Here is a 27,703-nt window from a genome sequence, read left to right as displayed (position 1 = left end):
CAGGTGAGATCTCTGAGAGTCCCCCTTGGGAAAAGGCTGAGTTCAGGCTGGGCGGAGGGGGGAGGTGACAAGCGGAGGGAAGACAGAAGAGAACATGCAAGAAAGCAGAAGACGAACCAGGAGAACATGGAGTACCGGAAGCCCAGGGAGGATGAAGTTTTGAGGTTTACCTTTTTCGACACCAGGAGTCAGGCCCTGGGATACGATGGAAAACAACCAGCCCTGTTCCCGCCCTTGGGAGGTTTATGTTCTACTGGGAGCAAAGAGACAGGAAAGACAGGAGGGGAGGGCAGGGGAGGGGCGTAGAAAGTTAGGCTTTGATGTGATAGGGAATACCGGGGCGAGAAGGACTCAAGGAAGGCTTCACGGAGGAGATGGCATGTGGACGGCAATGGATTTTGCCTCTTCCCAGTCCTAGCACTCCGAATTGCTCAGCAGCCGGTCCCAGTCTCCGTCCTTTGGGTGGCATTGCCTCCACACCCCACCCCCATCTCGGAAGGAGGCCTCTGATTACCTTAGGCCCCTAGTGATTGGCTCAGAGGTGGGCACATGGCCCAAGGTATGCTGCTCAAAGAGACCCTACCCTGGACTTGAGTTTGAAATTTCCAACGAGCAGATATTCTCTGCGCGCCAGATTTGTACCAAGAAGAGGGAGTCTTGCGAGCTGTTGGGGCCACCTCGGTACCGTGAGGGTTGCTCCTGCCCTCCTAGGCCTGGGAGCAAGAGAGAAACAGGTTCCTGGCTCAGTGTGGAGCCCAACCTGGACACAGACTGTCCAGTTACTGGAGCCAAACAATGTCCTATTCTGCTAAAGCCCATGTGAGGTTACATCTGTCACTTACAAAGTCCAGGCAGAGGGAGAGCTGAGCGCAGAGGCCCAGCCTCGGAGCAGGACACCACGTTTGAGGGCAGAATGTAAACCGGAGTCCAGAGGCGGGAGGGTGCCTGAGGAAGGCCAGCAAGGCCGGTACTAATAGCTAACAGGCTTTCCTTCTGTGCCAGGCATTGTTCTGAGCTGTTTACGTGCATAATTTCACTTAATCCTCACAAGGGCTCTGTGAGGTAAGTAGTGCTATTATCCGCATTTTATAGAGAAGCAAACGGAAGCACAAGAAACTAACAAACTGGCCGGATCACACTGGGCCTCGTGCAGGTTCCACAGGTCAGGGGGCAGATGGGGCCGAGGGTGGCTGAGAGGTGAGGAAGCTGGGAAGACTTTGGATTTGATGATTGAGGGTCATCAGTGGGGAGCAGTAGCTGGAGGCCAATGTGCCAGGTGTGAACGGAACTGGGGGAGAGAGGGAAAGGGCTGGCAAAGACCACACATCCGTGGATCTCGGCTACAGGCATCAGACAGTCAAGTGCAGGCTTTTCTTTTTCCTCATGATGGCGATCCTTCAAGTTGTTTGCGAGGCAAGATAATGAAGGGGTAGAGCATAGGCTGAAAACCCAAATGGGACCCCTGCGGGCGAGGTCAGGGTAGGCAGGACATGGGGAGGGGGAGGGGTGTGGGCACGAGTTGCGGGGGGGGGGGGGGCGTCAGTTCCAGGAATGCAGGGAGCATCGCTTCCTCAGAAGGCAGGGAACAGGTAGAGATGGGGGCCAGTTAGATGCAGGATAGCTGGAGGCAAAGGCGTTGGCAGAGGGGGCAGTGGGAAGGGGCCCTTACGCAGAGTGTGGCATTCAGGAAACCCCCTAAGTACGGGCAGCAAGCAAGTTGGGGGGTCAGGGGAAGGGAGAGGGATGTGGCCAGATGTGGATGGCCAGGTTGTGCCAAGGTTCCAGGGCATTCCCTTCCCCCTCTTTTTATTTTAGACTTACAGAAAATTTGCATGCATAGTATAAAACATCTCCAGGCCATAATCTACCCTATTCTAGGCTCACTTACTCAAGTCGTTCCATCTTCTTAAAGCCAAACTCCCAGACTATCTCCTAAGCCATGAGCCCGTCACTCTTCTGCTGGAACCCACCCTCCTGGGCTGCACACCAGGTCCTTTACGATCCAGCTTCGGCCCACCCTGACCACCGTGTATCTCTCACTCTATCCCACCTCAACCCTCCAGCCCAGCTCCTGCCGAGCAGGACACACCCCACTTGTTTCCATCTGGCTCGGAGCCCCCAGAGGAAAGGACCCAGGCCTCGGGCCCTAATGATTTTAACTCCTCCCTGGTGCCTGGCAAACACCAAACAAATGAATGTCTTCAGCAGAAAGCCAGATGGAGCAGAGATGCTGAGAGACCAGGAAGAGGTTACATCTGGGGTATCTCCTGGCTAGCTGAGCTCCCTAGGTGGGAAAGGAGGAACTGAGGGCAAACTTCAACCAGCCTTATGGAGTCTGAGCTGTTCACCAAGAACCTGTGCCCAGCCCCTTCTCCTGCGAAGATATGGACCAACCCAGTGCTGAGTGGGAAAGCAGAGTAGGGTGGAGACGAGGTGAGTCTAGGCCCGTGGGGTTTGATCCGTTCCATACCCAGGACTGGGACTGGGGACTCATTTGGTTTCCATTTTTGTAGGTTCCTTGGGACAGTTCTGTAGGGAGTTCTAGGCTGTCCCCATAAGGCTCCAGAAACTTCTTCCTCTCCATCTGCAGGAAGATGTCAAAGTCCCAACCCTTTGCTTGGATCAGACCTCCCCAGATGGTGGGAGGCCTGGCTGGGCCACTGTGGGTTTGGGGAAGTGGAAGGGCCTGGTTCTGGTGGGGGGGGTGGGGGGGGGCACCCTAACTTCCTGTTCTTCCAGGAGCACAGCTGTGGCTGGACAACTGGGCCGCCCAGGCTTGGAAGATGCAATCCCGCCCCCTGGTGGTCACATGTCATAACCACAGCCCAACAACCCATCTCCACCTCCCCAGGCCTCCAGGCCAGCGGGGGCCTGGGCAGCACTGGCCAGAGGGCGACCCGGCAGCCACGGTCACCTGGTTCTGAAGGCCTCACATGCCCGGGGGGAAAGGGAGATGCCAGTTCCACAAGAGCAAAGAAGCATGGAAATGTCACACACATGCACCCATGCAAACAAACCTCTGCCTTTTATTCGGGTTTTAGAAATAAGCATACAGGTCAGTGAGGTCGAATAACCCACTCACGGCCATTCAGCCTGTAAGCATTGCTCCTGGGCCAAGTCACGTCCACCTGGCGCTAGGCTCCCACCTCAATCAAATGAGACGACCGGACTCTGCCGTGACTGTTAACTGCCACTGCACATCAGAGTTGCCCAGGGAGTCTTAAAAATACCTATTGGTGTCCCTGACCCAGACCTACTGTATCTGAATCCCTGGGTGCAGGATGGGAATGTCTCCAGCGTGTCTCTACACTGCCAACTGGGAACCAGAGAGCAGGATGGTCATCTCCTGGAGGCCAGGGTTGTGCTTAATCTGTGTTTGAATCCCATAGTACTGGCCCATAAGAGGTAGCTAATATTACTTGTGAAATGAAAGAATGAACACATTGAGTGGATAAGTAAATGATTCTGAGGTCCCCTCCAGCTGTGACAGCCTACATATGTGACTCCTGCACAGGCTCAGTGTGTTACATACACGCCCACAGACATGCACACGCACACAGACACGCACGCACACACGGCAAGGGGGATGCGGCCTGCCACCCCGCAGGTGGCCCCAGCTGCCCGGAACTGGCTGACCCTCCCCTCCCCCTACACTCGTACACACCTCCTTCTCTGTTGGCATTTATTGTGCACGCTTTGGGTGTGTGGCCCGGCCCTGGGCCCCGGCCGTGGACCCCAAGTGCCAGCCCCACCTGGTGGAGTTCCAGGCTGGTTACAAGCATGAAGGGGAGGACAGGGCCGGCAGGAAGGCCGGAGGGGCCGTGCGTCAGCCAGCAGGCGGGCAGCGGACAGGCCCCTCTTGGCGGGCCGCCTGCTCGCACACTTGGCTGAACAGAGACAATAATGGCTGTCCCTGCAGCCCAGCCTCCTTCCCACAGGCAGAGCCTCAGGTCCGCGAGGGCCCGGAACCTCCCCCAGAGAACAGCCCAGCTGGGAGCCAGCCCGAGGGAGCACAAGGGGACTTCCCAGGCAGGGTGGCAAAGGCCCCTGGGAGCAGGCTGGGGCAGGGGAGGGGTCCGGAAGGGTCCTGGAGCCCCTCGGGAATGGAGCTTTCAGGGAAGGGGTGTGTGGGAAGGGAGCCAGGCCTCCACCCGCCGCCCCCCCCAACTCTCCAGAGCCCCCAGGGGATGCGAATGTGTCACCACCTCTTACCCTCAGCCTCCCTAGGGTCTGAACCCGGAGAGAACTCCTTCCCTGCTCTGGGGAGGCAGAGGCCCCTCGTCCAGGGCTCTCCACCGAGCTCTGGAGGCCGCCACCCCTTCCGGCCCTCACTGACCGCCATCGGCTCTGCTCTGATGATCAGCAATTGGCCGTGGAAGGCAGGGCCTCTCTCGTTTGCCCACTGCGAGTGGGTGATGTGTGGGAGAGGAGACAAAGGCCGGGGCCCCAGGGTCAGCCTCACTGAGCCCTTCAACTCGCCGCATCCCTGCCCCTACCCAGAAGGCTGTCCCCCCAGTGGGTGGGGCCTGGTTGGGGTCTCCCAGGACCTCTCCCAGCAGGCCACCTGATTCCCAGAGCAAGACCACCCTCAGGGCTGAGGCTCCCCTAGCTTGTCTGCCCAGAGGCTCTGCTGCCCCAACCTCTGTCCCGGAGGCCAGGGGTCCCCGAGTACTCTGACTCTCAAATAAGCACTGAGCTGCCCGCAGGCCTGGGAAAGGTGTCCGCTGTGGCTTCTGAAGGGATGGAGGGTGACATGGGATGAACTGTGGGAGTGGAGCCAAATTCCTGACCTCCCATCGCCCTCAGGAGCAGCCAGGGGCAGGGGCAGCAGTATTAGGAAAACTGTGTACGAGGGAGGGAAGGAGGACCACAGGGAAGCAAGGCTGTCCTTCAGCGGGGGGGGGGGGGGGGGCGGGGCCTCATCACCATCACGCACCCGCTGAGACAAGGCTCTTCCTCGGGGCTTCATCCCACATCCACCCCAGGCCGTGGGGGGCAGAGTCGGTGAGGGGGCACCCGCTTCACAGCTGATTGCGGTTCCGCTTGGGGATGATCTTCCGGTAGGTTCTGCGCTCTGAGATGTTGCGCTTGACCTTGGCTGTGGTGGGGGCCTCATCCAGGTGCAGGGACGGGCTGGAGTGGGACTTCTTCAGGCTGGGCTTGGACTCCTGCGGGCCTTCGGCTTCCTTCCCCAGCTGCTCTTCCCACAGGTCCAGGTCATCCGACGGGCTGTGCAGACGGGCCACCAGCAGCTGCAGGTAGGTCTCGTAACGGGTTTTCTGCAACACACGGGCCCCGCCACCTTAGCACCACCCTGGCTCCAGGTCGGGAGGGGCCTGGGATTGTGAGGGACAGACAGCTCACATGTGAATGATGCTATGGCGATAAAGACACCTGCAGAAAGAGCGCCGGGCCAAAGGCTAGCACCTGCTTGAGCAACCGTGTCTGCAGACCCTACCGTGCCCTGGGTGTTTTATAGTTACACCTGTAAGTCCAGCCCTGGTCTAACAGCCAACCCCGTGTAGTGCTGTAACTGACATCTCTGGAGCACGTTACATCACTGAGACACTAAAAGATCTGTAACCCACTAGGCCCGAGATCTCTGCAGCACTGCACACAAACAGCACACATCTGTACTCAACCCTAATTGAGTCTGCGTGGCGTTTTAACAATTGGCATCTGGAGAGTATGACGTTAACTACCCTCATCTGTTTAACACTCCTTGGGCCTCTGTAACTAGCATCCTTCAGATACAGTTCCCAGTTTACCTAGTGCTTTCCTACCCTCCAGCCTGCTGGATCCTCAACCCAGCCCTGGGAGGTTGGGTGGGAGTCACTGCTCTGCTTTGTAAAGAGGGAAGTGAGGCCTAGGGAGGCGTGGGCCTTGCTAAAGGTCCCAGCTGGTCAGTCAGTGGTAGGGAGAGGCTGGAATGCTACGGGCAGAGCTGGGTCCTATCGGCCACACGCCGGGGCCTCTGGGGCCTCCCAGCCATGGATGCAGCCAGCGTGCCTAAGAGATAAGCCAGAAAGAAAGGGAGAGGGCAGCGCGAGGGCCGGTGGGCACAGCCAGGAGGTGACACTGACACTCCCTTCTCCCCTCTCTGCCGCTGGGTGGCCTCTGACCCCTTCTGTTCCCACACTGCCCCTCACCTACCCTCCTCCTGAATTTGGGTGCAGTGTGGGTGTTGGGTGGGAAAAAATATCTCAGCATCGATCAGAGAGCTAATAAAGGTCATTCCTTAGTTACGACCATACACGAGGCACGGATGTAACTGGAGTCTCTTGAAAATGTATCAGGTTTGGACAAGTCGCTTAATCTCTCTGTTCCTCAGTTTCCTCATCTGTAAAATGAAGATCACCGCCCCTACCCCCAGAGTGGTTAGATAATAAGATAATCCATGCAATGCAAGCTTCAGAAATACTGCCTATTATTATTATTAGGTAGGTATTAGGAGGAAATAATTCTGTTAAAATATAGCTTTCCCTTCAATGTAGGAAAAGCCAAATATACTCTTAGGAGAAAAAACATGTATGAAAATAACATTCCCTAAGAGTGTTTCCAGACAAGCAGCTGCTATGTGCCCCCAGGACAAGAGGGGAAGCGGCCCGAGTGCACACGGACACACACACTTTGCGCACGCGTGTGCACACACTCGTGCGCAGACAGCGCACACAGCACCCCGTGTTCTCCCAGGAGCACCTCCCCCTGCCCTGAGCCAAGGCTGCAGGGACGGCCACGGCCACGAGAGGGCGGCAGAGGGTCCAGGCGGAAGGTGAGGCGCGGGCACCTCACCTCGTACTCCAGATACTCCTTCCGCAAGCGGTAGTCCTCCAGCTCTCGGCCGCGGCCCCGCCGCTCCGGTAAGTTTCTCTGCAGATCCAGCAGGTCGTCGGAGGCAGCATCCAGGCAGCTCTCGTGGGATCGATGCTGCTCCTCCTGGGAGCGGGAGGCAGTGGGGGAAGCTGCTCCAAGCCCTGCAACTCCGTTCCGGGCCCAGGTAGGCAGCCCAAGAATCCCCCCCAACACCCCCCTCCCCCGCCTCCGTTCCTGGGCCCAGGTGTACAGCTCGATCCCTGATCCCGGGCCTAGGGGTTCAGCCCATCCTTCCCCCTCCCCAGCCCTTTTCCTAGGCCAGCTGCACAGCCTCTCATGTCCCTCCTAGTCCTCCGGGGTGCACCCCCCTCCCGCGCGGCATCCCGCCCCTCCCCCGGGCCGTACCAGGGAGCTCTGGGCGGGGCCCACAGGCAGGATGGGCCGGACGAATTTGCGCTGGGAGCCCACCGCGGCGGGGAAGGGCGGCGCCGAGTGCGTGGCGGCGGCCAGGTTGATGCGCGCGATCCAGGAAGTCATCTCCTGGGCAGTGCTGCAGGGAGAGGTGGCCGTCTGTCCCCAGGACCACAGAGTCCGGTGCTATCACCTATCCCCGCCCCCAGCCTCCCGTGGTCTGCACAGCAGCCCGGCAGCTCAGGACTCAGAGCCGACAAAAGCCAGAAGTCCTGCCGCTGGCCGAGGTGGTTGACCGCCGCTTGTGGTTTTTCTCAGCGGACAAAGAGGCAAATCTGGGAAGGCAATAGAGTTTATATCAAATGCCAAGAAATGATCGAGTGTTAGTCACTTCCTGGAATCCTCTGTTTGGAACTGCGAGGCTCAGTCGGACTTTCAGGGAAGAGGTGGTGCAGTGGCAGAGTGGGCCAAGGGCAGGGGACGGAAGCAGGAAGCCCCGGCTTCCAGCTGTAGCCGGACCCCCGCCAGCAGCCCATCTCAGGTGGCCTGGTCAGGACGGCACCTCCTCCCCCCAGGACGGGGCCCGTAGCCGTCAGAGGATGAGAGGGGGTCAGGGAGGAAAGCTGGGGCCTTGCCGCTTGCCTCTTCCCCGCCACGAAACTTACGGTGCCTGGAAGAGGTAGAGACGCCAGTCGGCTGTGCGCAGCTGGAAGACGTGCGGCTTCTTGGTGTAGTGGGTGGCGGGAGTGGCCAGCGAGTGGTGCACCCCTACCGGCTCATCCACCATCTGCCCCAGCAAGCTCTCCCCCTCAAGGCCGTGGTCCTCTCCCTGCCACAGGGCACACGGGCTCAGAAGAGAGGTCTGCATCAGTTGCTTGTCCCCCCGTGCTGCCCGTCGCGGGTGCAGACTCCCTCCCTACCTTCAGGAAGTAGAGGACCATCCCTCGCAGGACGGTGTGGAGCACCTTCCAGCCGCGCTTGCCCCACGGCGCTGCCCCAGGAGCAGAACACAAAGGTGGGTGGTGGCCCCCCCTCCGGACCCTCAGACACACACTGCCCCCCACCCACTTCCCCTCCCCCAAATCCAGTCCCTCCCCAGGGTGTAGAGAAACATGCCCAAGCACACCGACACAACAAAACACAACCGATCACAAACAGGCAGTACCGTGTCTCACACATGGGCAACCACTCTTAGACACCAAAACAGAACTATTTACAAACAACCACAAAAGCCGACGCTCATACAGACCATCCTGACTCCAAACACGCCCCCCCCACCCCCCCCAGAAGTACAGCTCTTCTCAGACATCTTTCTGGTCCCATCCAGAGAGGCCCAGGGGCTCAGATGCTAGGGCAGAAGGCCTGCTTCCCCACGGTCACCTCCTGCTCTTGCTCATGTGGCTTCTCACAGCCAAATGCCAGTTCCCTGGCTGGTCACCGTACCCCAGCCCATCTGGGATCCCATTCCTGCTCTGGTCACGTGGCTGCCCGGCTCCAGAGCCTTCAACAGTCTGCAGGATGAGGCCCAATGCACCTCACGCCATCCTCTTTCACATGCCCCGTGCTGTTTTCTCAGTGGGGATCCCTCTGCCCAACTACAAATAATCAGACCCTCTTTTCCTCCAAGGTTCAGCTCAGAGACCATTGCGTCCCAGAAGCCTTAACTATCCTGTCCCCCACGTTCCACCCCAAAACAAAAACAGAAACCTTGCCCTCCTCCACACCCCATACTTGATGGAGGCCTCCCTACACCACGCAGCTCTTTCTTCCTTTTATCCCAGACACTGGTGTGCTTGTCTAATTCCCACCCTAGCACAGGGGTTCGGGGGTGGGGGGGTCCCTAGGTCTGTCTTGTCTCTGCACCCCTCCCCCAGCCCCCAGCACATTACACAGACCCCGGTTCACGGTCAGCACTGAGGAAGGAACACGGGCTGCCTGACCTCCGCCCGTGCCGTCTCTCTGCACGGTGTCCCTGAGCACGGCACTTGCACACACCCCCCCCGTTCACGGGCACACAGATGCCCCCGCGTGGCAGCAGGCAGACACTCACTCTTCTTGCCATCCGCATCCTGATGCATCTTCCGAGGCAGGATGCCCTGCTTGTAGGTGGGCACCGTGGGGTCCTGGACCAGCTGGAGGAAGGGGTTGCTCATCTTGCCAGCCAGGGCAGACGGCCGGGCCTTCTCGGGCCGGGCTGCGTCGTCTTCATCCCTGGACATCAGAGAATCAGGCTGGGGGTGCTGACCGGCCAGAGGCCATCAGAAGGTGCCCACCACCACCTCAGGACCCCCATCTTCTCTCTCTTGCTGGGCAGCCACACCTCAGGACCCCCCACCCCCGAAGAAGTCCTCCTCCAAAGGCAACCCATCACTCCCTATCATCCCCACACCCTCGCCACCTCTGGCTCCTCCAGGTGTTCCCTGGCCCACTGCACCCTCTTCTGAGACTGGCCCGCTGCCCCGCCTCCAGCTCCACCTACGCAGAGGGGAGCACTGTCCAGGGGCCCAAGTTCTCCAACTCAGGTGGGTGGGTGGAGGGAGGGCAGGGGAGAGGGAGGGGAGGAAAGATGGGTCTCACTTACACGGCCCACTCTAGCTTCTCGCTTCGGATAGACCAGTAGAGGGCCTGGAACAGAAACACACAGGTGGGCCCGGGAGCCTCGGGCCGTGGGGCGCACATTCTGTCTGGCAGAGGTAGGACGGGCATGCTGCAGCCTGCCGCCTCCACCCTGATGTAGCTGCCCTTCTGCCCCGAGCAGGAGGCAGCCCACGCATCCGCGCATCCGCGCACACATGCAGCAACGTACGGGGCATTTGCAGTGTGCCGAGCACTGTGCTGGGAGCTAGAGACACGAGGATGATCAAAGCAATCCTCGTCCTTACTTGAGCTTAGCGAGGCCTGAACTAGTTCCCTTGAAGGGGAAACGAATCACCCACACACCATCCTGCCCAGAGATATCTGACGCTACAGGAACAGCTGACTACAGGGGCAGTCAGTGTACGGTGAGTGAATGAATAAACGAGGTGCTGCGACTTTGAAATGATATGACCAAGAGTACTCACATCAATGTGGCTGGCTGGCTTTTGTAGCCCTGGCCACGCCTAGTGGGGCACCGGGCACCTAGTAAGTGTTCAATTAATGTTCACTGACTAGACAAGAGAATAAATGCTCTAACTGCTTAGGAAAGCAGACTGTGGGCCAGGCCCTGGGCTAAGCAGGTTGTGATAACAACCCTGTAACATGGTCACTGGCCCCGGAGGAACTTGCCTTGGCCAAGGAGTGAGCTGCCCAACACTAGAATCCAAACCCTGGAACCTCTGGCTCCCGAATCCTCGCTCTAGACTTTTACCACTTGAAGCTTTGCCCTGAGAACCAAAAACCAGTGCTTCTCAGACTTCACAGGCCTAAGAATCACCCAGAAGCATGACAGAACATTGTAGGGGCCCAGCCTGAGATTCTGATTCAGTAGGTCCAGGGCGGGGGGCCTGTGTATTCACACAAGCTAATAAATTCCAAGGTGATGCTGATACTGCTGGCCCGGGGCCCACACTTTTAGTTCCCTTCGGTAAGGAAGGCCTGTCCTCTCAAGGATGTTTCGGCAAAGCCAGGCATGAGCTCACGTTCCCCTTGGGACAAAGAGCCAAGGCTCCAGGCCCTGAGCAGCCCCCGTGCCGTACCTTGAGCACTTCCTTGGGGAAGTTCCCGCCGTCCTGCAGGCCGTTCAGGTTGGTTATGAATTCCTGGCAGCTCATGCTCTTCCCAATGTTCTGTGGCCATGTGGAGAGGGGGGTCGCTGCCACACATGCCCGACCCCAACAGAAAGACCCCCGGCCAGCTACTCCGAACCTTCCCCAGGTCCCCAGGGCCCTCCCTGACCCCCCCCATCCCAGGCCTCGGTTCCCCTTTTCCAGGACCCCCCAGGCTCTCACCTGTCCATGCAGGTCCGTGTTAAGGAGCATGATGGCACAGGTCAAGGTGTGCACGCAGTCTGTCCCCCCAGAGAGAAAGCTCGTTGGAACTGGGACTCCTGCATTTCCTCTGCCCACCCTGGGTGGGGAGACCCCCAAATGCTTCTGGGCCCCCCAGAGCCCCCTCCAAACACACTCCCACAGCCACCACCCAGTGAACCCCCAAGCAGACTGGGGACACTTCCCTGCCATCCTTCTCCCCGGTCCCCCCAAAGGGCCGGCGTCTCCCTACCTACTGAGGAGAAGAGCCCAGGGTTGCAGTGATAGAAGCGCTTGGAGAACTGGTAGAGGATCCGCTCCCGCTCCTGGGTCTCCCCACTGAGCACCAGGGCGTGGAGGAAGCCCCTGGAAGGAGGGCCAGAGTCCAGGTAGAGCCCAGCAGCCCCAGAGCTCAGGGCCAATCAGATTCCAGCCTCTGCTGGGGGTGCCACTGCCCCCCACCATCCCTCCCTCCTCCCCAGAGAAGGCCCCCAGGTGTTACCGGAGCGCACGGTCCAGGCTCTGGCCTCCGAACTGGAAGAAGGAAAGGTACTTCTCAGCCACCGTCCTGCTGAAGTCGTTGCTGTGGAGGGAAAGTGGGGATGAAGCCTGCTTTGGGGTTCTGGACTGGGGGCCCCAGGGCCTGCACATATCCTAGGGCCTGACGGGGGCTGGGGGGTGAGATCAAGGGAAAGGCACAGCCGGGCTGGACCCTAGTTCCCAAGAGGGCACTGGCACCCATCCGATGCTGAGTGGGAGGGACATGGGTTTGGGGTGGGGGGAAGGCAGTTCGCCGGGTCCGGCGGCTCTAAGCAGGGGTCGAGGGTGACACAAGTGTGACTAAGAGGAAGAGGCAGGCATGGCAAGGGTCTGGGGGCAAAGGGGAGAGGGGTGCAGTGGACGGGACAGGAACGAAGGCTTGAGAGGTCAGTGGTCGGGCCGGAGGGCCACAGGCGGGCAGGGAGCCCACCGGCTGCTCCTCCCCTTCCTGACTCGACCTCCGGCCTAGCTCAGGTTCAAAGCCCCTTACTTCTTCTGCAGGTAAGCGGCCACTTCGGACTTCCGGAAGCCCTCCAGGCGATAGAGGCGGGAGGCCAAGTTCCAGGCCACCTTGTCGGTCCTGACGCCATTCGCGAGCTTGTCTCCAGCTGGAGGCCTTTGGCCTTCCTCTGGGGGCTGCGCTTCGGGCACGGGGCTCTCAGGAGGCCTGTGAAAGTCCATCGGTGACCTCAGACTCCCGCTTGGGATGGATACAAAGGGGCTCTGGGTCAAGCGTCCTTGGGGTCAGTCGTAGGGGCGGGTGTGCCTAGAGTCCATGCCCAGAGCTCAGGGCAGGAGCTGGAGCTCCAGGGCCTTGTGTGGCCGGGGAAGAGCCAGACCAGGTCCTCCCCCGGGGAACAGGCAGGGTCACAGCCTGCCTGGCCTGACCTGGGCACCAGGAGGACCCAGAGAGGGCAGTATTCACACAAAGCTAGCAAGGGCTGGAGCCGAGCTTGGTACCAGCACTTCCTCAGGTGGCAGGTGCAGCCCTTTGAAGACCCCAGTGGTGTTTAGTCCGTCCCAAGGAGGGGTGGGAATACCTCCCCAAATGTCAGCAGCCACTTGTGCCCCTCACCTGTCCTGCCCTCCCCATCATGCCTCCTTGCCCCCCTTCCCCTCCCCCAGCTCCAGCCTCCAGCCTCCACTCCTAGATCTGGAGCCAAGGAAGGTGCAAGGGTGAAGCAAGAATGGAAAGCGAGACCGGCTTTAGGAATGTTGACAGCTGGGATTGCCACAGGTGGTTTCCAACCCCTGCCTTCCCGTATCGGCAGCCCTGTGGTAGAGAAGGGGGCCTTCCAGCAGGGGCTTTGGATGGTGCCCTACAGAGGGTGCACAGGCCCCAGCAACCCTCACGGTAGACTCAGAGGACACTCAGAATCTCAGAAGTCACCCGGCCCAATCTCTCCCTGACTCTTGCGTTTTCCCTGCAACATTGCAACCAGGTATTGGGGTATCCTCGTTAGTGGAATGGTCATCATCCAGGTTACTGCAGTCAGGGAGTTGTACAGATAAGCAAAACTTATCACAGTATGAAAATGTTCACCGACAGACTACCCACTTACAAAATTCGGCTGCACTTGACAGCCCTTTCCACTTAACACAAATGTACGTCTCTGCCCCCAACTGGGTCAGCGTCTTTGCTGGTAACTTCTCACTGCTTCCTGAGGCTCATGCACATCCAACAAGGCAGGGCAAACATAATGGAAGCCAGCTGAAAAGTGAAATTACAAATCTTGCCAAAAAGGATTTTATGAAGGCCATGAAAGTGATGCTGGAAGATTCCAGGGATCACCTGGGAAGCCACTGACAAGTGAGGAACGGGAAGAGTTAGTCCAGTGAACAACTGAAGAGGAGAAAATAACAATAATGACACGCTTGTCACATCTAAAGAGAACTACTTAGATTATCAGCTGACAAAGCCCTCAAATACTTCTACAAAAATGACCTAGTCAGTGAGTGTTGTTACTAAAATAATATCTAGATGGGAAGGCACTTTGAGGAAAAAAACCCTGCAGGGCAAATATAAATTGTTATGGAATTGTATACTTTAAATGGATGGATTGTATAGTATGTGAATTATATCTTAATAAAGCTGATATTAAATAAAATAAAATAAAATAAAATAGGACTTCCCTGGTGGTCCAGTGGTCAAGACTCCGCACTTCCACTGCAGGCGGCATAGGTTCGATCCCTGGTTGGGGAAGTTCCACATGCCAGCTCAGTGCGGCCGAAAATAAAAAAATAAAATAAAATGATAAATTAAATAGACCCTTATGACCTCACTGTGAAAGTTAAGGATGAATGAAAGACATCTCACTGGGCCACCAAATTAAGCCAGGAAAATTAATCTCCTATAGTGTATTAAATATAAGATTAAATAAATTTACTTATGTAATATTTAGTGTCATTTACCAAGAAAAGCATCAATTAAACCTTTTTTCATTATTTACTATGAAAGTATGGTTCTCATTTTAGGTGGATTTACTTTTATTTGGGGTTGAATTAACTTTAATTTTTGGTATCATGAACCCTCTCTTTTTAGACACCTAGAGACTCTTCTGATTACTCTGAACTTCTTCAGGGACAGTGTAGCTTTCCAGCTGCAGAAGGAAGAGGCTTCTTTGGTTTCTGGCACTGCCTGAGGTTCACCATCACCCAATGACTTTGAGATGGGAGTGGAGTTAACCTTCCAGTTAGTCCAACACTAGGTCCACGACCTGAACCATCACTAGTCTCCCCTGGTCTCTTTCATATAACCCCGATTTGGCCAACAAAACCCCTTCCCCACGTAGAGCTCCTAGGGGCTGACAGCCTTCATGCAGCATCCTTGGGGCAGGTGGGCATCTAGGACGGTTTTCCAGTTGGACTATTCCTACCCCTGGTCACAATTCTAGGGTTACTTAGTCCTGCTATGGACCCCAAGATCCACCATTCCTTTGGTCCCAATCCAACCTCTCCTTGCTGCTCCAGCTTCCCCTGAGATCCGAGTCAGCACCCTGGGCCTCCCAGACACATCCTCAAATTCAAAGCGGCATGTCATCCCCACATCACAAGCTCTGACCTTCCCTCTCCCCAGACCTGCCTAGCATGACCCCCATTTTTCCGGGCACATGGCCTTGGTCAGGTCAGGTTCGCTGCACACCCATCCCCCGCCCCGGCCTCTCCTGGTGTCCAGCCATGGACACGTCTCCCTGGCTCTGCCTCGACACATTCAAGTCCTGCCCCACGTGTATGACTGTCTGCTCTTTGGTTTCTTGTGCTACCAAACCCTTCAGTCATATAATCCTGGCTTAATAGATATTAGTATGTTAAGTCCCAATGTGCTTTTCTCACGTCACCTGACTCCAGTCAGAATGACCATCATCCAAAAGTGTACATATAGTAAATGCTGGAGAGGGTGTGGAGAAAAAGGAACCCTCCTACGCTGTAGTGGGAATGTAAATTGGTACAGCCGCTAAGGAGAACAGTATGGAGGTTGCTTAAGAAACTAGAGTTACCATATGATCCAGCAATCCCACTGCTGGGCATATACCCAGAGAAAACTAGAATTTGCAAAGATACATGCACCCCAGTGTTCACAGCAGCACTATTTACAATAGCCAAGACATGAAAACAACCTAAATGTCCATCAACAGATGAATGGATAAAGAAGATGTGGTATGTACGTGTATATATATATATATATTTACACACACACATAATGGAATATTACTCAGCCATAAAAAAAAGAATGAAATAATGCCATTTACAGCAACATGGATGGACCTAGAGATGATCATACTAAGTGAAGTAAGCCAGACAGAGAAAGACAAATATCATATGCTATCACTTATATGTGGAATCTAAAAAAAAAAAAAGGATACAAATGAATTTATTTACAAAGCAGAAATAGACCCACAGACATAGAAAACAAACTTATGGTTACCAAAAGGGAAAGGGTTGGGGGGCAGGGAGAGATAAATGAGGAGTTTGGGATTGACACATACACACTACTATATATAAAATAGATAAACAACAAGGTCCTACTGTATAGCACAGGGAACTCTACTCAATATTTTGGAGGAACTTATATGGGAGAAGAATCACACCGGGTATTCTTAAATGCCTGCATAATTAGGAGGCAGAGGGTGCTTAGAACGACACTCACCCTTCTGTAGAAGTCAAGAGAACGTCAGGCTGGCTGGCTCCAGCCTCGGCAGTCCTGGCTGGGCCTTCACTCTTTACTTCCTTCCCTGGGCTTGGGGCCTCTCCTGCCTTCTCTTTCTCCAGGGAACTTGGCTCTGCCCCATCCGTCTCCAGGAATGAAGGGCTTGTAGTATCTAGCATCCACGTGGGAAGAACGCTGCCCGGGGGGTGGCTGCAGAGCTGCGGGCTGCCTTCCTGGGAGGACAGGGGGCTGGGCCGGGGGCTGGGGCCTCTGGCCTCAGACTCAGGGCTGCTCGGCTCCGGCGAAGAGGCTGGGCTCCCCCAGGGGCCGGGGGACACGGTGCAGGGAGCAGACTCCTGGGCACGCTCTGCATGCCTGTCACCTGAGGAAGAGTGTAGCGTGAAGCTGGCACGGGACGAGGGGCAGGCTGAGGGCCAAGGGGCAGAGCCAGGGAACAGCCTGGGCTGCCACCCCCAGCAGCTCCCCCGTCCCGGGGCTCCTCCCTGGAGCTGCACATTCTGTCCCTCGTCGGGCAGTGACCCACCACACGTAGGGACAGTGGGCAGACGACTCCCAAAACTTCAGCCCCAAGGCAACCGGGGTTTCAGGGCTTGCTAAACCACTGAGACCCAGGCATCCAAAAGGCTGGGACTTTTGTACATTTCTTCATTTACTCTATGAGATGAGTATTTTAAAACCCATTGTACTGATGAAGTCACAGAGGCAGAAGCAGAATTTAAGCCCAAGTCTGTCTGGCTCCAACACAAAACAAGGGGACTCCTTAATGACACCCCTGGGGAACGCTCTCTGTCCCCACTCCAGATTCCAAAGCCTCCAACCACCCAATTTCCCAGACCCCATATTGGATCTCACCTCTGTCCTGGGGGCGAAGAGGCCCCTGGGGCCAGGAAGGAACGTCCTTGGTCTGCCAGCCCTCGAGACTTGGCAGAGGCTGTTGAGAGAGACACAGAGGCATCTGTGAGCCCTGGAGGCACTGAGAGGTGAAGGGGGCAGTGAAGGCACGGGGGGAGGAGAGGGAGGGAAGAGGGACCATGAGTATACAGGGCCCCCCCCTCTCCCTGCTGTCCTCCCACCCAGACCTCACACCCTGGTCTGGGCCTCAGTTCAGAAGAGGCACCCCGGATGGGACCCACATCCTAGGGGTGCTGGTGCTGGGCCCTGGAAATCACTGGCTTCATGTTCCTTCTCTACAGATGGAAAAGTTGAGGCCCAGAGAGGGGAAGTGACTTGCCCAAGGTTGCACAGGATATGTGGCAGGGCTGGCATCAGATCCCACACGTTCTGTTTCCCAGGTCAATGCTTCGTCCACCCAGGATGCTGCAGATCGGGCAGGAGCAAGACTGTCTCCCAGAGGAGTCTAGGGAAGAAAAGGAGAAGAGAGAGGTTTGCCCAAGGGAAACTGCTCCCAGGGCCTTCCCGACACGCTTCCACCCTTGGGGCCTCATCCATGTTCACTGACTTCTAGTCTTCTCTTATCCGGCTGCTCACATGGCCCTGTCTCATGCAGCATCTGCCCAAGGAGGGGCTGTGCTGTAGAGAGGGTGACAGCCCCCAGGCACTGGGCTGGGCCCTGCCCTCCCAGATGAGCACAAATGGCCAGCTCCCAGGACAGGCCTCCCAGGCCTCCCGCTGAGGACTCCCAGGGCCCTGGAGCAACCAGGCCCCAGAATGCACATCACAGGACACAGGCACGGCTGCCCTGCACAGGGACCCCAGTCCTCTGATCTCGGGGTCGGCTGAGAGAGCTGCTCTGGTTATGAGCTCTCCCTGTTGTTCTCTGGGACCACAGAGATTAGAAAGTTACAGCCCTGCTCTGCCATCTTGAGTTTCCTTATCTCTTAAGCAGAGGCCTCCCTGGGAAAAATGTGCTCACGTAATTTGTCCCTACAGCTCGTGCTAGTTGATACCGAGACCTCTGCCATTGTCACGTGGGCCTGTTCGGGTGACACTGGATACAATGAAAGATGGTGAGCTAAAAGTAACAAAATGCTGCAATCTCTCCCCAGAAGAGAGGCCTCTTAAAGCAGACGCCTCCCCACCAGGGGCAGAGGTCACCCCAGCAGGCTGACCGCTGCCCTGTTACAGTTGGGAATGTCTTCGAGGTGGGAGAGGGAGAGCCCGAGATTGGCCTGGAACACGCCGCAACCGGAGGAGCTATTTGTTCTCCAAATGTGTCCACGTGCAGCCCCTTGGAGCTGGCGAGAGGGGAGACATCTGTGCCTTAACGTTGATTGCCATCATGTTCAGTTGACATCACGGCGCCCGTAAAATTTCCCCTAATTCTGAAGGCCACACTGGACCTGCCTTTCTGCTCTATTGCTCCAGGATCCCCAAAGGCCCCAGCATCTGGGAAGAGAGTTCTGGGCCTGGTGACCACAGAGGAAGGCCCTTCCTTCCGTGTCCCCACGCACAGCCTGGGGTTGGTTCCCAGGGCTCTGCTTACCTCACTCTCCTCTTGGCCGGGAGGTGCTGCGGGAGCCCCCTCGGTGGTGCCCACCACAGCCCAGGAGGAGGAGTGCAGCCTGTAGGTGGGCACAGGGAATGGCGGTGTGGCGTGCCCGCTGGAATCCACTGTGCTGTCCCCCAGATCCGGCTCACTGCCCAGCTCCCACAGCACGCTGCCTCCTGGGGGTGAGGGCTCCAGGGTCTGCGGGCTCTGGGGCCCGGTCCTCACATCTGCGCAGGGATCTGAGAACCCCCAGGAAAAGCGTGCTTCAGACACACTGGGGTCCAAGGAAGGGCTCTCCAGGAAGAGGGGGTTGTCAAAGAATATGCTCTCCTCCTCGGGACCCCACTCCGGGGACAAGTCTGGCACGCCCTCCCTCGGCCATGCCGGGTTCCGGTTCTCCCCTTCAGGCCCGCTGCTATCTTCCCCCGAGGCCTCGTGCACGTCCACGGGTGGGCTGGGGTGGAGGCCTGAGTCCCGGGGTCCCGCCGGGCTGGAGCGTAAAGTGGGGAGGTCGGGAGACGCCGTGGGGAGGCAGCATCTCAGCTCAGCTCTGATCCCTTCCGTCTTCTCCAGCTCCTCCTCCAGGTCCAGGACGCACATCTGCGCCTGCAGGATGCCCGCCCAGAACACCACCTGGGTGGACGTGCTCTGGCTCTGGCTTGGGCTCCCCAGAGGATGGCTGTCCCGGGGTGACCCGGGGGATGCTGCTTTCTGCCCTGCCCCCTCCTGGGAAGAGCCGCTGCCCGGATGCGTGGGCTCTGGGCTGGAGCCCCTGGGATGAACATCTCGCCTCGTGAAATCAGGAGGGTCAGAGGCCCAGGTCTGCTCCCCGCAAGGTTCGAGAGGGTCAGGGTGGCCGCGTGTCTCCCTCAGGTGTGCTCCTGGGTGGAGCTGCGTGTGGTCTCCCAAACAGACGTCGAGAAATTCCATGGGTTTGGGGTGTTCACAGAGTCCGTCGTCGCCCATCATCCACAGAGTGCAAGCTGCACAGGAGTCCCCAGAAGCATCCGCCTTCACAAGCCCATTGTGTAGATCAGAGGGAGTACCGGCCAGGGGGGTGACTGGGACCCCACATCTACCCTGGAAGTACCCAAAGCAAAGGCAGGTTAGCACTGGGCTCTCAGCCCCTGGAAGCACACGTCCGGTGAGTTACACGTGGTTTCGAGTGCCTGCGACATCCATAGCCCAGGCCAAGGGCCGCTGCCCTCCGCAGCCCTGCGGGGGTGAGGAGGGTACCATACACGCCGTCTGACCCACAACTGCAACTGCTCGCGCCAGGGCGGCACCCGCCCCAAAGACACTCGTCTGTTGGCTGAGGGTGGCCCGAGTGGCTGAGCTGAAAGAGATGAACTGGGCAAGCCAGACCCTTCTTTGGGGACCCTGGATTGGAGAAGGTCAAGGCTAAGATGGTTGGTAGCAGGTGCAGAAGGTGGAAATGTCTCAAAATAGCGGGAAGGTAGCAGCAAACCAAAAGAAGGATGGGGAGACCAATGTACGTGGGAGCCAAACAGATATGGGCCAGAGGTGAGGGGAATGGAACAGACTCGAGGGAGAAGCAGGCAGCCAGGAAAGGAAGGCCACAGCTGGTCTTGTTTCCCCTTCCCAAGGCTCCTGTTTTTGGGGCCTGCATCCTCACCACAGCTCACTGGCCGGTTCTCAGTTCCAGCCACGCAGCCTGGCTCCGGAGGATGTTTCAGCCCACGGGGCGGACCTGGGCTGCACGGGGAGGAGGCGGCTGCCCTCTGGGGAGCGGGGAGCTGGGGCCGCCCCACACCTGCTCAGAGCTGCCCGCTGCATCGGCCACATTGGCACTCTGAGCCGGGCCTAATCGGATGCAGCCAAGGATTCTCGTGGGGCATTTTCCAGAAGCATGCATCTCCATCCCCTGCACGTGGTCCCCAGGTTACAGGGCTTTCGGGGTGGCCCTGCTTCTTCAGAACAACTGGCTTGTTCTGATCCTGTGGACACTGTGAAACTCATAACTCGACCTGTTTTCCCTCGGTAACTGGCCCTCAGGAAGTGTAGGTTAAGTCCGCAGGCCCTATGCACGCATTTCCTGTGTTAAGTGCACCACAGACCACGTCACAGCTTTTATTTTCCCTTTGCCTCACTTTCCTCACTCACAGATCTCTATTTCGAGGCCGGTGTGTGCGTGTAAGCCATTCTGAAATATCTGGGGGAACAAAAGCACACACACGTGTGCACACACACACACACACCCCTGCTCCTGACTTGTAACCGTGCGTAACTTCCTGATACTCACTCCCACCTACTTCATGGCCCACCACGAGACACTCAATCAACGGGAACACTCAGAGCTGGGAAACAAAGGCTGGGTGGGGTCCTTCTGTTTAAGGGCACCAAGAAAGCTCGGCCGGGCACTGTTCCTTCTTTCAGGAGGCGCCCGAGAGAAGAGAGAAAGGACCCACACGAATTTCAGTTTCTAATTCCCCTTGAAAGCATCCTCCCAAAAGTCTCTCAAAGGGTAAGCTGGGACGAAGTGAGAGAGTGGCATGGACATATATACACTATCAAATGTAAAACAGATAGCTAGTGGGAAGCAGCTGCATAGCACAGGGAGATCAGCTCGGTGCTTTGTGACCACCTAGAGGGGTGGGATAGGGAGGGTGGGAGGGAGACCCAAGAGAGAAGAGATATGGGGATATATGTATATGTTCAGCTGATTCACTTTGTTATACAGCAGAAACTAACGCACCATTGTAAAGCAATTATACTCCAATAAAGATGTTAAAAAAAAAAAGTCTCTCAAAACCAGAATCCCTTTCTGGGCTTTTACTTCTCCCTCCGTCCCAATCCTCACATTCCTCACTGCGAGCATAGCAAGAATCTGTAATTGCTGAATTGGGACCTCAGGATTCTGAAGCTTTAGCCCCCAGGAAGGGCCCATCTACCACTGAGTTCTCAGCTGGCCTCCCCAGTAGACTGGGGCTTCCCAAGAGGTGGGGCCGTTTCTTACTTTTAATCTTGTATTTGATGCTCTGAGGCCAGTAGATTTGAACTCTGCTCCTCCTACGGGTCCAACCCCTTTAGCTCAGCTTCAGCCATCATTCGAGGCTCTTCCTCTCCATCCCAGGGCAGAGCCCTGCTATAGTCCTATCACCAAGAGGGAGGGAGGGGGTGCACCCAGAACCCATTGTCTATACTCGGGCAAGCCCTCTGGATCCAACCTCCCTCCCCAGGCCTGCCTGGAGAATGACCAAGTGTGAGTAAGGAGGTGAGACACCTCCCCCCCGCCCCCCCCCCGCACCGCAGGCTTCTCAAGCATCCAGCCCTTAGGGTACAGGAAACTCTGGGAAGGCAGCTCCATTTAGGAGATGGTAGGCAGAGGTGCCGGGAAGCACCTACTTTACAGGCACCTGAACACGAGGCATCTCCACCTCCCTTCCCAGACCTCTTGACCCTCCCTCCCTGCCAAGACCTGGTCTATTTGTGCCTAGCTGGCTCCCCTCTGGAAACACCCCACCCCGTCCTCCCTCCTCCACACATTCCATCCCATGTGCGCCCGCCTTAGGAGCCTCACAGCATTCTGCCCAAATGACATCAACTCTCCTCCTCTCATCAGTGAATCACTTGAGACAGGGAAGTTCAAATGCCAATAATGGGAAGGGGAAATGGTGGGCAGTGGTTGGTGGAAAGGGTGCCCTGCAAGTTTTAACAAGATAAGAGTCCCACACGTCCCTCTTTGCCAATAGGTCCTTATAAATCAATATGTATATGAAACACAGCAGCCACACAGGTGAATGTTAATGACCATGCTAGACATAAACGAGGATTGAATTGGCCTTCCCAGGAGAAATGGGGTCTTCCTCCATGGATTCAAAGGGAAAGAAAAATCAGAGAAGCTGTAGCAGCTTTCCAGAGACCAAAGAGCAGACAACAGATGTCTGGGGCCTGAGGGGAACTGAAGGACCCAAGGGAGGTGAGGTGGGGACTTGGGGGGGAAGCAGGGACAGACAGACCCAGCACGTGGTGGGGAAAGAGGTGTGTCTGCACGCCATCCCTCTCGCTCTTATTTCAGAGCATTTACTCCACAGCGTAATTTCTAGTGTGTTAACCCACGTGGCTCTAGCTTGCCTTCCCTTCCCAAAATGTAATCGCCAAGAAGGAGGTTCTTTGAGCTTCTTGCTACTGCTGTCTCGCTGTGGGAATGGTGACCGACAATCGCTTTAGTGACCAATTGTGTTATACCCACTCCAACTTCAAAGTTCTGGTGGTATATCGTTATCCTCTAGTTCCAGTGGTTAGAAAGTTGAGGGTTAGTGTTGACTTGAGAAGCTCAGGCTCACCCATGAGACACCTGGGGTTACAGAGGCTGGTGGCGGGTGTCCTGGTTCCAGGCAGGCAGACAGGTTCACATGGGTGCACATGGGCTCTCAGTAGACTTGTCACATTTAGCAAGTAAACAATAGAGGATGCCCAATACTGGGGACATATTTATACTGAAAACGGACTAATTATTTATCTGAAATTCAAATTAAGCTCTGCATTCTGTCTTGTATCTGACAACCCAACCCTATGTCAAGAGTGCCCCGCCCCTGCGGTGTGCCACTCATCCAGCTCAGGCTTTGCAGCCCCAGACTCAGTCTTGTGAGCTCAGTTCCACGAGTGAGACACGTGGTGACATCGCCTTCCTACTAATAAGGAAACAAGGCTCAGAGAGCTTCAGAAATGTGCCCAGGGAGCTCAGCTGGTGGGTGGGGACGCTGGGATCCGAACCCAGGTCTGTAGCTCCCTTAAGCAGCACTCTCTCTTCCCACCCATAAATCAATTCTTTTGGGCATTCATGGATTGAATGAAGCACAAATTTCTTCTGATGCAGAGTCACTTTAATTCACCTCTTTCCCCCACTGTTCAGGGCCTGCCTGACTCAGAGGTGGCACTCCAGAAATGTTTGTGAAAATAAGAGGAAAGATGGAGAGATGGAGGGATGGATGGGTGGATGGGTGGATGGGTGGATGGGTGGATGGGTGGATGGGTGGGTGGGTGGATGGATGGATGGATGGATGGATGGATGCAAGGGTGGAAGGAGGGATGGAGGGATAGTTGGATGGATAGATGGATGGATGGGTGGATGGGTGGATGGGTGGATGGGTGGGTGGGTGGGTGGATGGATGGATGGATGGATGGATGCAAGGGTGGAAGGAAGGATGGAGGGATAGTTGGATGGATAGATGGATGGAGGGGTGGATGAATAGATGGGTAGGTGGATGGGTGGATGGATGGAAAGGTGGAAGGAGGGATGGAGGGATAGTTGGATGGATAGATGGATGGATGGGTGGATGGGTGGATGGGTGGATGGGTGGATGGGTGGGTGGGTGGGTGGATGGATGGATGGGTGGATGGATGCAAGGGTGGAAGGAGGGATGGAGGGATAGTTGGATGGATAGATGGATGGAGGGGTGGATGAATAGATGGGTAGGTGGATGGGTGGGTGGATCCTCAGAAAGCCCCCTCCTCAACAACCTTACTACAGGACTGGGGAGACTGAGGCTTGGAGAAGGAGATTTAGCCTCATTATGACATGAAGACTTCCCCCTGAGGGCCAGTCTGGCCATGAGCCAATCACACCTTCCTTCCAGGAAGCCCAGAACGCTTAGCGCAGAGCTTTTCCAGAGGTGGCTCCTGCCAGGCCAGCCCAGCAGCCAAAATGCTCATCTGGGTTCTGGCTCTGAGGCAGTAGCTGGACAGAGAGAAGGAGACTTCAGGACCCGTTCAACCACCTTGTCTGTGCTCTCCACTAGAAATGCGAGTTTAAGAAGTTTCCCTTTCTCTCTCTGTCTCTCTCTCTCTCTCTCTCTCTCACACACACACACACACACACACACAGGAACTGGGGAGCAGAGCCTAGGTCTCATGTGTCTAGCATTTTCCTGGTTTACCTTTCTTTTTTCACCCTTGATGCTTAGTGATATGGCTTTTGAAATCCCTCAGGCATCTTAACCAGAACAAAGGCGGGAGAAAAGTGTCTGCCACAGGCTTCTTAGGTAGGCTTTGTTATCTCTGAAATGAGTAGCCCTTCATTTTTCTAAGCATCGTGATAGCTCAGGAAGAGAAAACTTTTAAGGAAAAGTTCTGGAAGAAGTGCAATGGCTCTTTGGAATCCAAAAAAAATGCTTTGAGCCTAGAAGCCAGTGAGAGGAAGGATTAGGGAGGAAGCTGAGGATGGGGTGGTGGGGGAGAGAGCCAGCGCTCCACCAGGCAGCCCCCAGGGCTCCTGTCTTGAGCCGAGTAACCTCTGCAGGGGCTGAGCCTGCATTAGCTGATGGGAGGTAAAGGTCACAGAAATCCACGGCTGGGGGACCAGGGGGACATAAGTCCCTCCCACCACCACCCCACACCCACCCGGGCTACAAGGCAAGGTCTTTTTGATCTCAGGGCAGGAAGGAGCCCAGATGGCACCTGTATCATCCTTTTGAGAGTGGGTTTGCTTTCCACCCCCCGCTTGGGCACAGAGCCTGTGCCCTGAGGTGCTGAAGGCCATGGGAGGCGGGGGGGAGAGCCTGCCTGAGTGCGAAAGATGACAGCGTGAATGTCCTGCATTTCGGCCCCCACTCGCCCTACACCTGGAGGCTCACAGACTAGACTCAAATCCTAGCTACACTGGACGAGCCATGTGACTCTGGTCCAAAACTTCACCTGGTTCCTTGCCTGTGAAAGAAGGAAATAAGATGGATAAAGCTACTTGAGAGGTTTGCTATACAATGGGAGGGGGTCTGAGTGCTAATGCTGGGCCCGGCCCTTGGGAGGTGCTCAGAAACACTACGTCTCGCTCAGATTAACTTGGCTTGCAGCCAAACAAACCACCCTCCCTGACCGCACGGACTCAGCCCAGTGGGCTCCCTCAGTCCCCCAGGAGTCGGCCCGGGATGTCCTATCTGGAGCGTGCATCTCTCTCTCTCCCTTTAAGCTTCCAACTCAGAAAACTGCTTCCTTTTGCCCTGGAAATGTTTCCTTCCTATGCAAAAAGCAAAGGCTCCTGGCCCATCCAGGGATTTAGGAGGTGACCTGTCCTGTCCCTCAGCAGCCCTGGGCGGAGGCCAGGTTAAGGGTGCTGCCCCTGAGGACAGCTCCCCGAGCGTCTCCGGTTTCAAGTTGCAGGACAGACGCCCCTGCCTGAACCTGGGGCCAGAGCACCCAAGGTACATGAGTAGGGGCCACCCCACATCCTGCCCACACGGAAGGAGGCTTCATGCAAATGTGCAGAGAGAGAGACACACACACACACACACACACACACACACACACAGAGTTGGTGGTGAGAACCCTGAGGTGGGGTCAGCTGAGACTCAGGCAGAGACAGAGAAGGGAGAGGGCAGAGAGGACGGGGTAGGAGCAGAGAGGATGGGGGGAAGGGGGGGCGGAGAGGACCAAAGGATCTCCAGAGAAACTACTGCCTGTGAAGCGCAACAAAGGCTCAGGCCCAGGCTGGGCGTCCCTCACCCCTTCTTGGATCTCCCCCTCCCACTACAAAGAGCCTAGAGCCTGGATTCTAGAAGAGCCTAGGCTGGTTCCTTATCTGTAGAGGAGGGAGCCCTGTGATGCCCTAAAGCCCTGGGAGACAGGCCTCCTGGCTGAGGCCCCTCAGTCCTCTGGGGTACTTATTATCAGCTGATGACAGGTCGCCCTCCCCAGCCTTTTAGCACAGGACTGACTCCACCCACAGGATCTCAGGCCCTAGAATAAGGGGGCAGTGGCTGAGATGAACAATTACAACTAGGAGGCCTGACGGTGTCCCAAACAGGGAAGCCTTTGAGAGTGCGCTGGTTCCTGTTACCCAACAGGTCGACAGGCCTAAACCAGAACGGCCCAGGCGAACAAGCGAGCGCTGGGCCCCTCCCCTCAACCCGTCCTCCCTGCGGGGGCCTGAAGGCAACACGGGGCTGGGAACCCCGAGTCTGAGCTCCTACGGTGACCGCACCCAAAGCTGCGCCCCCTCCAAAGCCCCAGTCCGAATGGCTTCCTTCTCTCCAGGGTCAAGGGGTCAAGGCTCATTTGGGGCCTGTGGCCACATGAGCCCCCGCTGGATACCAGTCTCAGCAGCCACCAGGGACCTGGGGAGGCTCACAGGAGCTTTAGGAAGGAGGGTCCTTGGCCACTTCATGACTGCAGACCCCCAGGGGCTCCGGGAAGGCTGGGGTATGTGGGAGCCAGAGCAGGAATCACAGAAAGGGCCAGCTTGGGAGGGGGTCGGTTGACGGAGAGGAGGAAGGGGAAGGACGGGGCTGCAGCCCAAGGCTGGGCGCACAGCAGGTGCACACGCAGGGGCCTACGGAGCCCTTCTTCCTGCCCACCTGCCCTGGCGGTCACCACAAGGGCCCACACGTGACTCTCCACATCCCCGCCCCCCGGCGCCCTCCAAGCCCCCCACCCGAAGCAGGCCCACCCTGCTCACCTCCAGAGGACCCGGGAAGGGATGCGTGGGCCCGACTCCCCGGGAGCGGTCCCGCTGCCCCGTCCGTCTGGACTGTGAATGGGGAACGTGGCGGCTGCAGCTTCCGACTTCCGTTCCCCTCACCACACTCACCCCCCTGCTGCCCCAAGGCCTCCGGGGCTCCCCAGCTGCGCTGCACCTCACACTTCCTGCCCCGAGACAAGAGCACTCGCTCCCAGGCCCGGCGCCTCTGGCCCCAGCCCCCCGCCCCTGCTCCCGGGGGTCCCCCACCCTCCGCGCAGCCCCGAATCAGGGTCCTGGGAGAAAGAAAGAGGAAGGCGCAGCGCCCCAGACTGTGAGCACGCCCCGTCCCTCCTCCCTGAGGCCTGTCACCAGGTTCTCATCTCTGCCCAGCTCTCAGGTCCTGGCAGGGCACTCGGTGGGACTCGGGAGGGCCCTGGGGCTGGTAACTTTTCTTTTTCCCTCAATCTGTGTGTGGCTATGTCTTATGTAGGTAATAACGGCACCTGGTATAACTGTCCTACAGTGACAAAGGGTTCCCCAATAGCCCCTGAGTCCCCCCCTCACTTACATTATGAAGTGTTACTATATCCATTACATGGATCCAGAGGCAGGCTCAGAGAGGTAAAGCCACTGGCCATGGTGGCACAGCTGGGAAATCACAAAGCTGTGGTTAGAACTCAGAGCATCTGACCACAGGGACCGACTGTCGTCCGTCTCCCATGGCTGAATTCCCAACGTACGTCTGCAGGCCACAGGCCACAGGGGTCCAGGAGTCTGAGTCCGAGGCTGGGGGAACCAGGCTCACCGGACTGTTCTGTCCTCCCTCCGCACAATCTATTCTCCAGTCTCAGTGACCACCAGCTTCCCTGCTGAGGGTCCAAAGACCCCGCCCCCCTCCCTGAACTCTAGTCCTCATAAATCCAACCGCCCAGAAGACTCCTCGACTTGCAAGGCCCATA

General features: G+C 57.0%; 1 protein-coding gene and 2 long non-coding RNA genes across 3 annotated transcripts; 2 read left to right on the top strand and 1 right to left on the bottom strand.

The window, feature by feature from the left end:
- Positions 1 to 3,006: 3,006 nt before the first annotated feature.
- On the bottom strand, positions 3,007 to 27,351 carry PSD4 (pleckstrin and Sec7 domain containing 4). Its single transcript, XM_082426943.1, is given in 19 exon segments — positions 3,007 to 5,279; positions 6,793 to 6,936; positions 7,219 to 7,363; positions 7,890 to 8,053; positions 8,145 to 8,215; positions 9,275 to 9,435; positions 9,806 to 9,849; positions 10,902 to 10,991; positions 11,154 to 11,212; positions 11,425 to 11,537; positions 11,674 to 11,754; positions 12,202 to 12,411; positions 15,859 to 16,240; positions 16,732 to 16,810; positions 17,107 to 17,109; positions 17,111 to 17,236; positions 18,323 to 19,408; positions 26,742 to 26,813; positions 27,313 to 27,351. Coding segments are annotated over 19 exon segments (3,312 nt in total). The 5' UTR covers positions 27,337 to 27,351; the 3' UTR covers positions 3,007 to 5,021.
- Positions 6,776 to 12,299, top strand: LOC309643837. The gene is made up of 3 exons (XR_014254088.1): positions 6,776 to 6,860; positions 8,063 to 8,239; positions 12,213 to 12,299. It is a non-coding gene; the product is annotated as an uncharacterized lncRNA (long non-coding RNA).
- LOC309643848 lies at positions 6,890 to 7,597 on the top strand. Its single transcript, XR_014254103.1, has 2 exons — positions 6,890 to 6,997; positions 7,434 to 7,597. It is a non-coding gene; the product is annotated as an uncharacterized lncRNA (long non-coding RNA).
- Positions 27,352 to 27,703: the final 352 nt, after the last annotated feature.

This window comes from Balaenoptera physalus (genome assembly GCF_965194825.1).
Source record: "Balaenoptera physalus genome assembly, chromosome: 15".
NCBI classification, from domain to species: domain Eukaryota; kingdom Metazoa; phylum Chordata; class Mammalia; order Artiodactyla; family Balaenopteridae; genus Balaenoptera; species Balaenoptera physalus.
The sequence above is the reverse complement of the archived record's forward strand: the minus strand, read 5'-3'. Positions and strand labels throughout refer to the sequence as shown.